Source organism: Phocoena sinus, chromosome 1 (assembly GCF_008692025.1).
Source record: "Phocoena sinus isolate mPhoSin1 chromosome 1, mPhoSin1.pri, whole genome shotgun sequence".
Classification (NCBI taxonomy): domain Eukaryota; kingdom Metazoa; phylum Chordata; class Mammalia; order Artiodactyla; family Phocoenidae; genus Phocoena; species Phocoena sinus.
Window position 1 is genome coordinate 146643781 of NC_045763.1, and position 16723 is coordinate 146660503.

The 16723-nt window shown below is 40.7% G+C and overlaps 1 protein-coding gene across 8 annotated transcripts in view; it reads right to left on the bottom strand.

The window, feature by feature from the left end:
• RCOR3 (REST corepressor 3) overlaps window positions 1–10742 on the bottom strand; it is a 51191-nt gene extending 40449 nt beyond the window's left edge. For 2 of the 8 annotated variants that reach the window (XM_032623411.1, XM_032623388.1), the window contains exons 1-3: window positions 10287–10742; window positions 9824–9880; window positions 1398–1475 (exon numbers count right to left, since the gene is read on the bottom strand). In XM_032623411.1, the coding sequence (XP_032479302.1) occupies window positions 1398–1475; window positions 9824–9880; window positions 10287–10452 (301 nt within the window). In that variant the 5' untranslated portion in view covers window positions 10453–10742. Of the gene's footprint in view, window positions 1–846; window positions 1198–1397; window positions 1476–9823; window positions 9881–10283 lie in introns of those variants that run through there. The other 6 variants (XM_032623404.1, XM_032623379.1, XM_032623417.1 and 3 more) reach the window with 5 other exon arrangements.
• Window positions 10743–16723: the final 5981 nt, after the last annotated feature.

The window sequence follows — 16723 nt, forward strand, 5'->3', positions numbered from 1 at the left end:
TGATTAACAAAAATGTCTCATAGTCCTATAAATAGAAGGCTGAACAATACCAATCACCCTGTGGCTCTCAGCCCTGGCTATGTATTAGAATCAGTAGGGGAGCTTTAAAAAAGTAAGTCCTGGCTCCACCCCCAAGATTTCTGATTTAATCAGTTTGAGGTAGAGGCCAGACATCAACAGAATTTTTTTTAAAGTTCCCCTAAGTGATTCCAAGCACAGCCAGGGATGAAAGTCACTACCCTGTACCTTCAGTTGGATATTCCACATGGACACACCACTACCAGGACATGTTGGCTTTCTGAATTTTGTTTTCCATTTTGCTAAGAAATGCACCATTGTATAAAACAGTGCTAAAACAGCAAACGCCAATGACACCCTAATGCTCAGTTTGTGACTGAAAACCTCTGCCTATAATGAAGATTGAACCAAAAAACCTGATCGTCTCTTTCAGGTTTCTCAGTACACAAAATGTACAATCTTGTGTTTTCTGTTAAGAATACCTCAAGGGCATATAATTCCTAGGTTACCAGCTAGACTTTTTGCTGGTATTCTGAAGCTCTTAAATAGGAAGAATTATCAGGTATGCAAAACAATACCCCGTTTTCAATTTTTAGTTCTCTTACTGCATCAATAAGTATGACTTACTATGCACATGATATATAGGACATCATTAATTTTCATGAAACTAAATAAACCATCATGGGACATCTTTAAGATTTAGTAAATATTTTTAAAAGACAAGCTTATTTTACAGCCACTAGAATAGCTGTTCAGTGGTTTTTGTTTGTTTGTTTTAATAAATCAAATGATAACTGAATGGAGGGGTGGGGATCTTAGTTTTGTTACCTGCACGTTTCCTATATCTGATGTGCCGCAAAGGATCAGGTCCGCTACATCACATTGAAGTCTAAAGCCACACCATGATTCAAGAAGTGCATGGTCAATGATCCAGAAGGTCTCCGTCCAGAAATGGAGAGCACAAAGATGACCTGATTGATGGCTGCTGAAGTCAGTTCTTTCCCCTTTCCTCTTTAAAATGGTAATGATAGTGGGCTCTTGGAAGTTTGAAGGCATTTCTTTACAGCTTCATATACTGAGGAATAGCCTGTGCAGATGTCTACATAGTAACTCCCTCCCCTGCTTGAGGATTTAAGCAGCAATGCCATCAGATCCTAGGTTTTTTCAGTCTTCCTGGGCCTGACACAAATTGGAATGATCAACCCACTACCTTTCAAAAGGAAAAACATTCTAACATAACAAGCTCCATCAAAAAAACAAAACAAAGACAAACTGATTTCTTATGAGAATCTAAGAGACCCAAAAACAAATATAAGTTGCATTTTGAATTGGTTGATAGATTCCCTATTGACATAAACATTCAATTTAAGAAAACTTACATTTGGCATCTGGGATACTGTGATATGGAGACCATACAAGCATTCCTCCATTGTCTTTATCGGTGTACTTTGTAGCACCTGGGGAAAAAATTAATTATTTTGAATATGATGAACTTTACATTCAAAATAAGTATAAACAAAGTAAGTTTTATTTCGATTTTAGTACAGTACCTGCAAAAGAGGACAAAGAAACAAAGTACAGGAAAACAAAGGAAGGAAAACAGATATACACTAAATATAGTAAATATACCACTTATAGATACCAACGAAATTTCACAAACACTGAAGCTTACCCTCTTTAAATTAAAAAGAAAGACTTTATTAAGTACATTTTATATCCCTACTTCTTAACGGGTAGTAAATCTGATTTAACCTTCTATACGTTACTTAGGAGTCATTAAAAACTCTGGCTTTAAAACTAGAGCAAATACCTCAGGTGATGAGTTAATTGTTTTGCCCATATCTAAATGGGCCAAGATTATTATAATTTTTAAATACCTGTATATGCTTTTTATGGTTTTTATTTAATCTTGTTCTCCTTGCTAGGAATCTGCCAGTTATTCCTTTTTAGAGTTAATTTCATTTATTACTTTTTATATTTATAAAAGTTTGTACTCTGTGTAAGAGGAAAACAAAGTCAAACCATGGAAAAGTTAATAATGCTATTTCTCCTTAATGTAATCTGAGTCTACCTCTAATCTAGAAGCACACTACTGCTGTTTCTAATTTTTATTTATTTTTTTTTTTTGCGGTACGGGGGCTTCTCACTGTCGTGGCCTCTCCCATTGCAGAGCACAGGCTCCGGACGCGCAGGCTCAGCGGCTATGGCTCATGGGTCCAGCCGCTCCGCAGCATGTGGGATCCTCCCGCACCGGGGCACGAACCCGTGCCCCCTGCATTGGCAGGCGTACTCTCAACCATTGCGCCACCACGGAAACCTGCTGTTTCTCATTTATTTCTAATCTGTTATAATCTAAAAAGTCAGAAAAATCAAGCTCTATTGAAACTGATTTAAGTTAAGAATAGAGAGAGGGGCTTCCCTTCCCTAGTGGCGCAGTGGTTGAGAATCTGCCTGCCAATGCAGGGGGCACAGGTTCGAGCCCTGGTCTGGGAAGATCCCACATGCCGCGGAGCGGCGGGGCCCGTGAGCCACAACTACTGAGCCTGCGCGTCTGGAGCCCGTGCTCCACAACGGGAAGAGGCCATGATAGCGAGAGGCCCGCGCACCGCGATGAAGAGTTGCCCCCGCTCACCGCAACTAGAGAAAGCCCTCACACAGAAACGAAGACCCAACACAGCCAAAAATAAATATATATATTAATTAATTTATATATATAATAAGATTTATTAAGAAATAAAAAAGAATAGACAGAATGAACGAAAGGCCTGACACAGCTATCCCAGAGCCAAGTCCATGCCAGTAGGTTCTGTCTTTAAATACTCGATGGTCCTTTCCTGGCTTCTTCCTAGTTCTTAGGTGCATTCAAGTTAATTAAAACTATAAGCTGTTGAGGCCTCTCCCGTTACGGAGCACAAGCTCCGGACGCGCAGGGTCAGCGGAGAGGCCCGTGAACCGCAAACAAAAACAAAAACAAAAAACTAAGAGCTGTTGATAGCCACCAGCAACTAATGCCTAGAATTCCAAAATTACTCACAGAAAACATTAATATAATTCTGAGGTTAAACTGTAATCATTTATAAAGTTATAAGATATTCAGAATAAAGAATATTCATTTCCAGGGGTAAAAGTAACTACTATTATACTCCCAACTACAGACTTTATCACGCAATAATTTAATGTCATTCAGCCGTTCTTTATTTTTGGAGAATAATAACACATCACTACTGTATATTCAATCAACAAATTTTAGTTAGAGAATGACACACTGTTAGTGCAATATGAAGCTAAAATTGTTATGTGTGTTTTATTATAAGGAAAAATTAGGTATGGAGAAAAAAGTATTGAGAGAATACTATAAAAGTATTAGAAAAAAGCATAATTACAAAATAAACCTAAAAGCAAAACATATTGCATTTTGTCATAACTATCTTTAATAAGAGGATAAAAATAGGAGCTGAGAATTTAAGAAAATGCAAGTTAGAAGTACATTATCTAAAATTTATATTCAATAAAAATAAATTTTAAGCTATCTTTAAAAAACTTCTTTAAAAAATATTAAGATATATATTTAATTTTTAACCACATAAAATAAAAACACAAAAGCAAAATAGCTAAACCACTCAGTGGAAATAAAACAGACATCTAAGTTGATCAGAAGCCTTTATTTAAGTAATAAAATCTATTGCTATTTCTAGTGAGTATCCTAAACTTCAATCCTTTAGTATGGGACTGATTCATTTTCACTACGGACTGTGACAAAGATAATTTAAATACTACTTAAAAGAACATGGAATGCAACAAAGAAAAGTCTTCCATTAAGTCTCAAGTCTTGATAGCATACATGCTTAATATTTAGACATATTTCCTTGCATCTGATTCTTGTATTACAGAAAATCTGAATTAAAATATTTTCATTAAATATCTCTTCTTAAACAGATATAAACTTTTTATTTTTTTTTTGTATTCTTGCCCATGAAGAACAACAGTTAAGTTTCCTCAAAAATTCTTAGCACTGTAATTAAGGGCCCGATCTTCTGACAGAAACTGGCATCCAAACTGTGGGGACTAACAGCTCTTCTAATATGGGTGTATATATCTGGAGTATAGAGAATGCCTAATTAGGCATTTCACAATGTTCTTTCCCTGACTACTGACTTGAATTGGGCTCCACCATTTTCAATCATATATGTGTCCCACTAGGACCAAAAGATGACTGATGTTTATAGGAAATGAGAGATAGCTTAGCATAATGGTTAAGAGTGTAACCACTTATAGAGCCAGACTCCAGGTTTGCATCCCAGCTCTGCCACTTCCTAGCTTTGTCACCTTGAGCAAATTTACTTAATCTGTCTCTGCGTCAGTTTAACCCATCTTTAAAAATAGGGATAATGAGAGCACCTTCTTCACAGAGTTGTTCAAAAATGAAGTGAATTCATATATGTAAAGTACCTGGCATGTGGTAAGCACTACCTAAGACTTATGATTACTACTATATGCTTACTGAAGACAGTTCTTTAAGTTCCCTTCTTTCTGTACTCTGGAAAGGCTTCTTCTTACCCATCAATCAAATAAAAATATAAATGTATAAAATCTCATGGGGCTCTAACTCAAACGGCTGATGACCTCTCTTACCAACCCTTTGAAAATGAAACTGAATAGCTGAAATGACTTTTTTGTTTTACTGACAACTCAGACCTGATTCCTCTCCTATAAAAGAATAGGAGAAAGTAACTTGCATTATTAAAAACAATTTACCTCTCAGGATGATTTGCATTCAGTAAAGCTTTACCCTTTCCATCATAAAAGTTGAAGTCAACCAAAATATTTAAAGGACACAAAAACACAATTTTTATTTTGCTTTTATCTATAACAATATTTAAGATTATACCTCAGAACTGTCTGATATTCAGAAATAATACTGAGAATCCAATTTGACTCAGCAGCAAAATAACCAAGGCCTTAGAAGTAGCCTATCTTCTGAATGGATCAAAAATAAACAAACCAAAACTTAGACAGCAAGTAACCACAATTTTAAAAGACTATAGTAGCTCAACAGCTATGAAAATAAAATTATTGAGCAATCAGTTTTTTAAGTATTAAATGAAACAAAAGTTCAAGCCTTCTGAAAACTTTTAGATCTCCTTAACTGCAGTTGGTAAAATACATTTATGAGACCAATTTGGGGAAAACCAACAACAAAAGTATAATTTTGATTAGGATTTCTATACAATAGCAAGTTTCAAAGTAAGTACAAAAATATAAATCTTCTATTTCTTTTAAGATTTCCTTTAAGACATTCCAACTAAGGATTTTGATGGAAATCATGGAACAAATATTCTATATAAAGAACTTAAATATTGAGATCAGTAAGACACTCCAAATATTTTTAAAATATACTTAATTCACCAATTTCAAACCAAGGTAAACAAAGACATTCCAAGCAGTACACAAGCATTAATAAGTTTTCTGGGAATCAATTTTCAAACTTCTCTATGTTTTCTTTCCCAAGACAATCTGCCTGAGAAATCACCTGCAGTCTAAGCTGTATACTTATTCTACTTCTGACCTCCTTCTTCACAAACACCCTTCCCTCACTTTAAAAAAAAAAAAAGGCAGGTCTCTCACCCATCCCAAATCTTACAAGAGTACACTGCCTAAAATTTAAAAACCTCTATGATGCCAAACGAACATCAGCAAAGCTCTCTTTTACTCAAGGCACCATGACTATTACAGTTTTAATTAATTGCACATTAATTATAATAACTCAAGCCAGAAGAGATTTAACACTTAGAACCTTATGTTCACAAGAATACATACTATGACGGTAGAGAAATTGGATAGGTGATCAATAAAGCACTTTCAAGCACAAAAATGTATTATAAAATTCTGTGAGGAAAATGCATGGAAATGATTTCAAAAACAAAAGGAACAATGTTAGAAGACTGTTCATATATTTTATAAAATAGATACTACCACATTACTATCGCATTTACATTTAATTGGATGCATTTAAAATAAGTATATAACAACTTTATTTCAAAGTGTTAACATTTTCAGTACACTGGAGATTACATTTTTCAACTAATAAACTCAGTGACAAATAACAGATGTCAACTTAAAAATATGTGAATCTGTTTTTTCAAATATCTTCTACGAGTATGCAGGCAAAATATTTTGAATGCCACTGCTTTATATACATGAATTTTTACTTAATCTTGTCATATAGTTAAGAGTATCTCCCTTTTACAAATGAGAAAACTAAGGCTTGGACACATCAGGTACCCAGTTCATCCAAGGTCACTACGCCACAGTGGCTAAAAGGCATATGATAAGAGGTAAGACTCTTAATCACCACACAAAACTGCTCCTCGTGACGTAAGCATAGTCAGTAGGCACTAAATAAAAGTTGGGGAGGGCCTAGCAAAGAATCAAAAGGAAGAGTCACCTAAAAAAGAATCAAAAATCCGCTTAGTAAATTTTTATAACGGCATTCTTAGCAATGGTCCATCAATTAACATAAACTGTTCCTAATCTCCTAACTTCAGTAATTCCAATTTAAATATCAGTTCTTCTCATATTTTGTACAATACTCATTTTAATAATTCATTCCTTCTGTGCTTAATTTCTATCATCTCCTCCAATAAAAATGGCCTCCACAAAAAAATCCTCTTTTAATTTTCCTACATTCTGATCATCATAATCTTGATACCTCAGGAATTTTTCTTCCAAACGACTTGGATGGCTATGGGTGGGCAACCTTCATGAAGACAGACTGAGTGGTTTATGAGACTAAATAGTATGAAGAAGAGAAAAGGAGGAGCTGACCATTTCTCAATTTCTATCATTAATTAATAAACATCTTTTCCTCTTTATCTCTTCCAAAGAAATATGTTTAAGTTCTCACCCAATGATATTGATTGACGTGGAGTAAAAACTTCACACACCAACACAACACTTAGAATAAGATAGAGCAGTGGTACTATGTTGAATGGCATACAGGCTCAAAATTTCCTTGTAAAAGGTGTCTAATAATTGATAATCTACATTTGCTTGACAAGATTTGCCTATAACAACTATAGAAAAGCCCACCTAAGTTTAAATGATAACTGGTTTTAGCTGTGTCTTTGGGTTGAATATTCTGCAGATTATTAAGGAGAAAATGAATACAGGCATAACTCGTTTTATTGTGCTTCACAGATATGTCCATCAAGTCTATCAGCACCATTTTTCCAATAGCATTTGCTCATTTCATGTCTGTGTCACATTTTGGTAATTCTTGCAGTATTTCAAACTTTTTCATTATTATTACATTGTTACGGTGATCTGCAATCTTGGATGTTACTATTGCAGTAAATGGTTAGAATTTTTTAGCAATAAAGTACTTTTTAATTAAGGTATATACATTGCATTTTTAGACCTAATGCTATTGAACACTTTTATATGCACTGGGAAAACTATAATTCGTGTAACTTGCTTTACTGTGACATTTGCTTTATTGCAATGGTCTAGAACCAAACCTGCAATTATCTCTGAGGCATACTTGTAGATGAAATTAAAGAATATCATATTTGTCCTTATTCTAATAAAAAGTATCAACTATATAGTCCGAGTAAATTATTGAGAATATAACTTTAAAAATTGTAATATTTGTGATTTTTCCCTCAAATATTCTACTTAGACAAATATTCTACTTAGACAAAATATAACGTAAATTGGATAATACAAATAGTGGCCATGTGAAACCACATACAAAGTATTCTGTACTTTCAATGAATTATTTTTCAAACTTTGAAATTTGTTCTAGTATTTGTTTGCTTGAAATTTTTTCCAAAAGTTGCTATAGTGATCAGGCTATGGCATGCATAAATTTGGTCTAGCATGAAGTCTGCGTCTTAAATACAAGATCCTTAATCAACTTGTGTACAGCTGTCTATGAAATATAAACCTATCTAATGGGGCAAAAAGATAGGTATGCTTATTACTCTGCTGAGTTCTAATTTGGAAATAAGTTTATTCTAGAAAAAACAGGATATCAATGAAAGCCCCAAATCAGAAAGGAATAAATGTATGCAGAATCATTCTTCACAATTATGAAATTTCATCTTCATTGAGTAACTGCCATTTGTCCACTCACACAACCTTGGCAAGAATTCCCCTAAGTATTTTTGTTTCCATTTTACAGCTAGAGAAACTGAGGTTTAGGGAGGGCCAGTGACTTGCTCAGGGCACAAACATAAGAGATGAGTGATTAATTCAGTCTGTCTTAAGCCAGAGCAAGCACTTTCCAAATGTCAAGCTAAAACCTGAGGCGGCCCTGTAATGTGAAAGTGCCATTCACCTACTAGCTACGTTAATAAAGAAAATTAGTTTCACAACAGTTAAAACTATTTGAAGCCCTCCAGCACACACACTGATAGCTTTTGAATAAAATGTATCAAAGCCATGTGATTTAGAAGGCAGCTTTTGAATAAAACGTATCAGAGCCATGTCATTTAGAAGGCAACTCTGATCTAGTGAGCACTCTTGTATCATTGTTTTTACCTGTTGAAAATAGCCTGCACTGACAATCCTTTTAACACACATTATTTTACCCTCTCCCTTGGGACAAAAAAAGCTGTCTAAACCCTAAAAATCTTTAAATGGTTGGTAAATATCACTTTGCATTGCAGTAATGGGCAGGAGAGGAATGAAAATACCCACCGAGACCCTATAATCAAATAAACATGCTATTTCCCCCCCAAGAAATACAAGTAAGCCCTATAAATATCTAATATAGAATTCGAGAGTCTGACAGAGACACATTACTATACGCGGGCAATGGGCAAAAACAAGAAGCGAGGGGGTGGGGAAGCCCCTTCAAAGTCTGCCCAAAGCCTGTACTGAAGAGGGTCTGTGGTGGGCTGGGGGGAGAAGGAAACACGCTCCACTCCGAGAGGCTCCAACAAGGGCGCCTCCATATGCGGAACTCTCGCCCAATCCCCGTCCAGGCTGAAATCCCGTGACCGCCAGAGAGCCTGTTTGGAGAAAAGTAGACAGGGAGCCCGCAAGCTGGGCTGGCAGAGGACGCTGGAACCTGGCTGCTAGGGGAGAAAATGTCTCCTTGGCAGCTGCAGTCACTGTCCTGTGGTCTGACTTCCCAGGGCTGGCTCTGGAGCGAGGTGTGCCTCTGGCTTCTCCCCACCCTCTTCCCCCAATCCCATTCGCTCCGCGGCTCCTACACTCCGCAAAGCTGTCGCCACCAAAGCTACACCACCTAGCCAAAAAGAAAGAAAAAAGAAAATCCCGTGTGTGCGCGGGTCGGGCTGGGCTCGCCCTCGGCTTCGGCCGGTGACAGCAGCCCGGGGATCGCCGCCCTGGCAGAGCGCGGGCCTCCGCTCCCGGGGGCCGGTGGTGTGGCAACTGACATTTGCATGGTTCTTCCACACACAGCCCGCACACCCTCTCCTCTAGCTCTCGGCCCCGCAGCTGCTCCACCCCCGGCCTCCGACCCCCGAATCCGCCGAGGGGCCGTCTTCCTCCGTTCACCCCGGGCTCAAGCGGTAGAAAGGTGATGCCACCAGCGGGCAAGTGGCCTCCAAAGGAACCATGTTAACCTTGCAATGCACACATCTGCCCACACGCCCTGTGTCACAGCCCTGCCAAGCGTGACAGCCTCCCCGCCAAAGATGCCTGTCCATCCCAGCCCCGCATCTCCTCCCAACCGCACACCCGGACCCCAACCCCACCCGCCCGCCCTCTACCCCTTCCACCCTAAACCAATCCCAGAAAAGGGGAGACAGGATTTTGCTTAAGCAAACAGATCTACCTGGATCAAATTCAGGGATCCGAGCTTGGTATTCAGCTCCGACTCTCATCCCAACATCTGCAAAGCAAGGTCAAAAAAGAAAAAAAGAAAAAAAGAAAAAGGCGTGGGGGCAGAAAAAGAAAGAAAAAAGAAAAAGGAAGAGACACTTAATAAAATATGAAAATTGCTGAAGGGAAGAAAGAAGCGGCGGGTGGATGGAAAGATATTAACTCCGGGCACTCCGGGAGATGGCAGCGGATGGGGGCGGGGAGCTGGGGGGGGGGGGCGAGGGCGGAGGATTGGGCGAGGGCGGAGGGACGGGGGTCGCGGCGGGTGCTGCTGCACTGCACCGGGAGTTCGAGGCTACCGCAGCGCCCGGGCTCCGAGGGGAGAGAGGGCGGGAGCGCGGCGAGGGGAGGGGGCTGGGGGAGGGGAGGAGGGAGGAGGGCAGGCGGGCTGGCTGGGAGGAGTTCGAGGCTACCACCGTGCTCGTCGTCGCTGCTGCAGCCGCTCTCGGGCTCTGAGAAGTGCAGCCCGCCGTTGGTGGACGAGGCACCGCTGCCACCGCCGCCCGCCGGGCTCTTGGCGCTGCCGTTGGCCGATCGGTTCTTCCCCAGTAACTCGGGCCCTTTCTCCATCATGCCGGGCATGGTAGAAGAGGGGAGGGGGAAAGGTGAGGAGAAGAGGTAGGCGTCAGGGTGAAGGGGGAGATGGCTTACGAGCGCGGGCGGGAGGGAAAGGAGGAGGAGGAGGAGACGGCGGCGGCGGCGGAGGAGGAGGAGGAGGGTGTTAATATGGAGCCGCCATAACCGCCCCGGTCCGGCAGTAGCGCAGTCGCCTCACAACAACCCGCCCCGGCCCCGCCTCTCTCCCCTCCTCCTCCGCCCGCCGGCCGCCCCGCGCAGTCCCCGGCGCCCCTCTCGGCCGCGCCGCGCTCTACGGCGCCGCCGGTATCACTCCGCCCCGCAGGGAGGTTCCGGCCGCCGGGCGGGGGAGGGCAGGAGGGGCGCAGGGGAAGAGGGGGAGGGGAGGGGAAGCCCCGCTCGCCGACGGACCGGGCAACCCCAACCGAGCGCTAATAAAATCGCTGTAGAGGCGCGGCCGCCTCTCGGGCTTCCTTTCTAGGGGGCGCTTCGGAGCGCGGGCGGAGGCGCACGCGAGGCATCCGGACTCTTTGCCCTATCTGGGCGGAAGGAACGCGGCCGGCCTGAGAAAGGGCCTGGTGAGACCCTAGGCGCCCGAGTTCTGGGAGCGGCCCCCCTTTTTTCTGGGGGGTTGCGCGGCGCGATGTCAGGACAGGCCTCGGCAGGAGCGCGGCCCTCTTGAGATGCTGCGGAGGACCGGCTGCCCAGTTTCATGGCTTCTCCAACAGCGTCGAGCTAGGGTCGTGCGCTTGCCCGCGGTGGAGTCGGGCGGAGTAACAGGGCGGTCTTCGGGTCCCGAGGCCCAGGTGGCCGGAGAAGTAGGCTCGATCCTAACCATCCAGACGCTGCAGTTTTGTTTCTGATCCTCAGAACTGGGGCCTGATTCCCTGGAGAGACTGAGGCTTCCGAGATGAGTTTCCAGTGCCGAGCAATACAGCTGTATATTGCTAAAAGGTGGTTGGTTTTGTTGGGTTTTTTTGGTAACCTTTCTCCTCCGTTTTCCTTCTCTTACCTTTTTTTTTTTTTTGGTCTTTGCTATTTCATTAGGGGAGTGGGTGCTGTCAGTTGTTAAATAAAATTAGGACAGGGTCCTTGCTCTGTTGGCGCTTTCTCAGTGCGCTGACCTGCGGTCGAGCCTTGGAGCAGAACTCTGGAGAGGGCGGAGGCCCGGAGTGGAGGTGAGGCCAGAGCTGCAGTCTGGCAGGGTTTCCAGCCTGGCAGGCGATGCGCTCTGTAATGCTTTCCTGAATTTCATTAGGCAGGAGTAGGAACTGCATTTTTCGTTCACCAGATTTGAGGACGTCTGCTCTGCGCCAGACTGCCTGGCATTGGGGGCTACTTAGGATTTTCTTCTTTTTCTATTTTTTTGGGGTTTTGGTTTTTTTAAATTTTGCTCACCAGTAAGTAGAAGTGAGGACTTGTTGTGAACATCTAGTATGCAGATGTATGCAGAGTGGTATTTGGGGTCCACAGTAAGGTATTCTTCAAACACTTAAAAATAAAGATTGTCCGGGAAGATTTCTATAGTAGGTCAATGCAGAATGGATCGAACCAAAAATAAGCCTCTCTGGCCAGAAAATAGTTCACTGAAAGAAACAACATCCCTAAAGCAGGAATGTCTAAATCAGGAATTGAGCCAAGAAAAGCCTGGGAAGTAAGTATTTGACAGCGTCTCAGTCTAAAGGGGAAGGTCTCCTGAGCAGGTACAAAACCTATCTGGTTCTGGTAGTGGAGGTAATTTCATCTCTATCAAAACCTGATATGATGACATTAAATATTTGAATCATAAAACTAAACCTTTTATTCCTTACCAAATACAGTTCTGAATATTATTTTAATTCCCATATAATTTTTCTACAAGGAATGTCTTCGCCGTATGAAATGAATAGTCGTTTCCCTTGACAGTTATATTTTTCATTGTGAATTAACACATTGGTATTTTGGTTTTCATACACAAGTTCTAATGATCATGATTCAGCATCTCTGGTCATGTAACACAAAGGCCAGACCCAGAACTGAGTGAATTCACAAAGATAAATGTCTCTCTGAGGCTGCTTGGCCAGCCAGCTTTCTGACACCCCAACTTTGCAACACCTTCCAGCAACTTTTCTACAGAAAGGAATTTTCATGTATAGATCAGGACCAAAACATTGTGAAAGTTTGGGGACTTCTGTAACTTTTATTTATTAGTAAAACCCTTAAAGTGAGAAGATTTCACGATTTTCTTGAGTATAGCAAAGAAGGCAGAGCAGGCCAGACTGCATTCTACTCGAATGAAGAAGGGGTCTTGGGGTATGAAATTTAAAAAAAAAAGGCAGGGAAGCAAGTTTCTGTTTTGCCCCTGAAGAAAAGGGTTCTGAAGAATAATAATAGGCCTCAAAATGGTATCCCAACAGTGAACAAGGACAGTATAGAAAGAGAAAAGTTTTAAGAAAATTTGGGGGATGTCTGTAAGGGGTTAGAGGAAGAAAAGAATCTGGACAAGGAAGAAGCAAGCATTAAAAAGGGTTAATAATATCTAAGGATGCAGAGTCATGAGGGGTTTAAGAAAAGTCCTTTGGATTTGTTAACTAGAAGGATGTTGATTATTTTGTTTGGCTGCTTTTTTATTGTATTAAAATTTTCTAATATTATTTTCATTATATTTTAAGTTTGGAACAGACAGTACATTTTCATAGTTACAAAATCAAAATGTATAAGAATTTATAATTCACTATTGTGCTAGCCCTCCCAGCGACTGTAAAAAGGCAAGGTAGAAATATATAAGGGTTAGAAAGAAATATGTAAACCTGTTATTTGGAGAAAGGGTGATAGTCTCTATATAAAATTATAATAATTTATAAACCATTTAGTATTAATAATGAATTTAGCAAGTTGATACAGTCAGTATGTAAAGATCAGTTATATTTTATGTACCAGCACTAAACAATTAGAAAATGAATTTTTTAAAAAGTGATACCATATACAAATGCACCAAAAATATCGAATACCTAGTGTATTCGTTTCCTGTGGCAGCTGTAGCAAATTACCACAAACTTGGTAGCTTAAAATGAATTCATCCTCTCACAGTTCTAGAAACCAAAAGTCTGAAATCAAGGTGTCAGCAGGGCCACGCTCTCTCCAGAGGCTTTAGGGGAGAATCTGCTCCTTGCCTTTTCCAGTTTCTGGTGTCTGCTGGCCTTCCTTGGCTTGAGGCCACAATCACTCCAACCTCTGCCTCCATCTTCTCATTGCCTTCTCCTCTGTGTGTGTCTTGAATTTCCCTTTTTCTTTATTATGTAAAGACACTACTGGCATTTACGGCCCATCTGGATAGTCCAGGATTATCTCCTGTCTCAAGATCCTTAATCATATGTGTAAAGATGCTTCTTCCAAATAAGAAAACATTTTACAGTTTCTGGGGATTAAGACCTAATGTCTTTGGGGCACCATCCCACCAATTGCACCTAGGAATAATTTTTTTTTTCTTTTTTTTTTTTGTAGCGGTACGCGGGCCTCTCACTGTTGTGTCCTCTCCCGTTGCGGAGCACAGGCTCTGGACGCGCAGGCTCAGTGGCCATGGCTCACGGGCCCAGCCACTCCGCGTCATGTGGGATCCTCCCGGACCAGGGCACGAACCCGTGTTCCCTGCATCGGCAGGCGGACTCTCAACCACTGTGCCACCAGGGAAGCCCTAGGAATAAATTTTAATGAAAGAGGTACAAGAACTCTGTACTGAAAATTGTGTTATTGAGAGAAATTAGAGAAGACCCAAGTAGCTGGACAGTTATTCAATGCTCATGGATCAGAAGACTTAATATTGTAAAAATGTCAGTTCTCCCAAATGATCTATAGGTTCAGTCTAATCCCTACTAGAATCGCAGCAGATTTTGTGTGTGTGTCTGTGTAAATTGACAAGCTGACCCTAAAATGTATATGGAAAGTCAGAAGATCAAGAACAGCCAAGACAATCTGGAAGAACAAAGTTAGGGGATTTATACTATCAGATGTTAGAAAGTAGACCAATGGACCTGAATAGGGTTCCCAAACAGATGCTTATGTGAACATTTTACTTATGCAAAAGTTGTAAATAGATTGTGGACCTAAATGTAAAAGATAAAATAATAGTGTCTTTAGAAAATACTTACGAATATATATAGCAGCCTATATACATGCTTAGAGGATGGGGTGTCAGACTCTGAGATGAAAGGGAGACTTTATCTCTTGTGTGTTCTGTTCACGGTTGGACTCTTTTACCATGTGTATGTATTACTGTTCCGAGGAAATAAATATTTAAAGAATCACTTAATAGACAAAACACAGGTAAATATAGTTTAAAAAACAATATTAAGACAATGTAACAAAGTAAACAATGTTATAGTTATTAGAAGCTGGGAAGTAGAATGGAAGAGGAAAGATGGAAAGGCGATAGGGGTTTTATCCTCATTTTACAAAAGGAAAAAAATTTAAGCATGGTGATGATTGTGGGCTACACCTTGATTCTCCAACTACAATAGGCACACAGGAAGGACCTCCACAGAGGTCCTGTTTTATTCATTTCCAGGTTCATAGTGAGTGTCTTTATGACACCACTTTTGCTGAAGAGTTTATTGATTTGCTCTTTGGTTCTCCTTTATTTTTACTTTAGCAGTGCCTGTCTTGGAATAAGTTTAACTCCAAGACAGAGTCAGGCAGCATGGCCAGGAGACTACCCACCACTGAGCCACTTATGTTGGACCAGGTCTGGTGGGGACAGTCCACACATGTTTTCAACAGGAAGGAGGAGCTGTGTGGTTTGGTTTTGTTTTTTAGAGCCCCTGATCCCCAGGTGGGGTGGGGTGGGGGGAAATCATACCTTAAGAGCTGAAAGAAACTTCAGAGTTCTGGTAACCCACTTTCTCTTCACCCCCTGGAATATTTACCGTTTCTGAAGCTAGTCTTACAGCCTCCATTTAAACAGATACAGAGATAGGTAACTGCATCACAAAGTAGATCATTTCATTTTTTTAAAGATGTCTAGGTCTTAGAAAATATCTTTTTTTTTTTTTTTTTTTTTTTTGGCACTCAAAGCTCAACTACATATAAGAGAAACCCCAAATAACAGTGTCAAACAAAATGAAAATTTATTTCTTTTCATGTAAAAGGGATCCAGAAGTTGAAACTCCTTGGCTGAAATGACAACTGCCATGAAGGTGTCAGGCACCCAGGCTTCTTCTCTCTTACCCCTCCTCCATTCCTGGAGTGTCACTTTTGCCCTTATGATCCAAAGTGGCTGCTAGAGGGCAGTCATCACGATCACACTCCTCACAAGAGGATAGAGGAAGAAATGCAGGAGGGCACACCCCTTCTCTTTAAGGTGATTTTCTGGAAGTACCATATACCATTTATGCTGATATATCAATGTTCAGAACTTAGTCACATGGCCCACTAACCTCAAAGGAGGCTGGGAAATGTCAAAGTGCTCTGCTAAGAATCAAGGCTCTGTGGCTAAGCATGAAGGGAAAAATGAGTACTGAAAGGCAGCTAGCAAGCTGTCACATGGGTCCTTTAAATATTTGAAAACAGCAATCATGTCCCACTTCAGCTTCTCTTTTAGGGTAAACATCATCATTCTCTTTGACAAATCGACAGTGATACTGTTTTCAGACCCTTCACCTCTTCAACTGTCCTATTAACATGCTCTAGTTTGTGTTGAATACTTAGAATAAGACACCCCCCATGACAGTGTGAGATCTAATTGCTACAAAATCAAGTTGAAATATTTTGACCCCTTTTCTTTGCACCATATTTTTATTAATCCATCCTAAAATTAGCTTTCTTGGCAACAACTGCACATGGTTACTAAATCTAGAATCAACTGCATCCTCCAGGCTTTTACATTTGTTAGTGTTTTGCCTGGTCTCTCCCCACTTAGACTCCAGTAGATTTTTTATTTTCCTTTTTTCCCCCCCACTCCCCTCCCTCCTCAGTAAATGAGTTTAAATGTATTGCCATTTAATTTCACCTGGCTTGTTTTAGCTTACCTGAAACTTTTGAGAACTTTTTGAATTCTGACTTTCTTACCCAACATACTAAATGACTTGGCTGTGGGCATTTCTACCTGTGATAAATGAAATTTATCTTTAAGGTCAGGAACAGTGACTTAATTTATATTCTCAGCATTGGGTACAATGCCTATGCATAGTAGATGTTTGTTTAAGGAATGAATTACGCAGTTAGACATAAAGAGCATTTTCTGGAAGAATTTTTTTTTAAGTTCTGGAATTGTTTGTGAAAGAAGACTACGAAATCTTCCTGT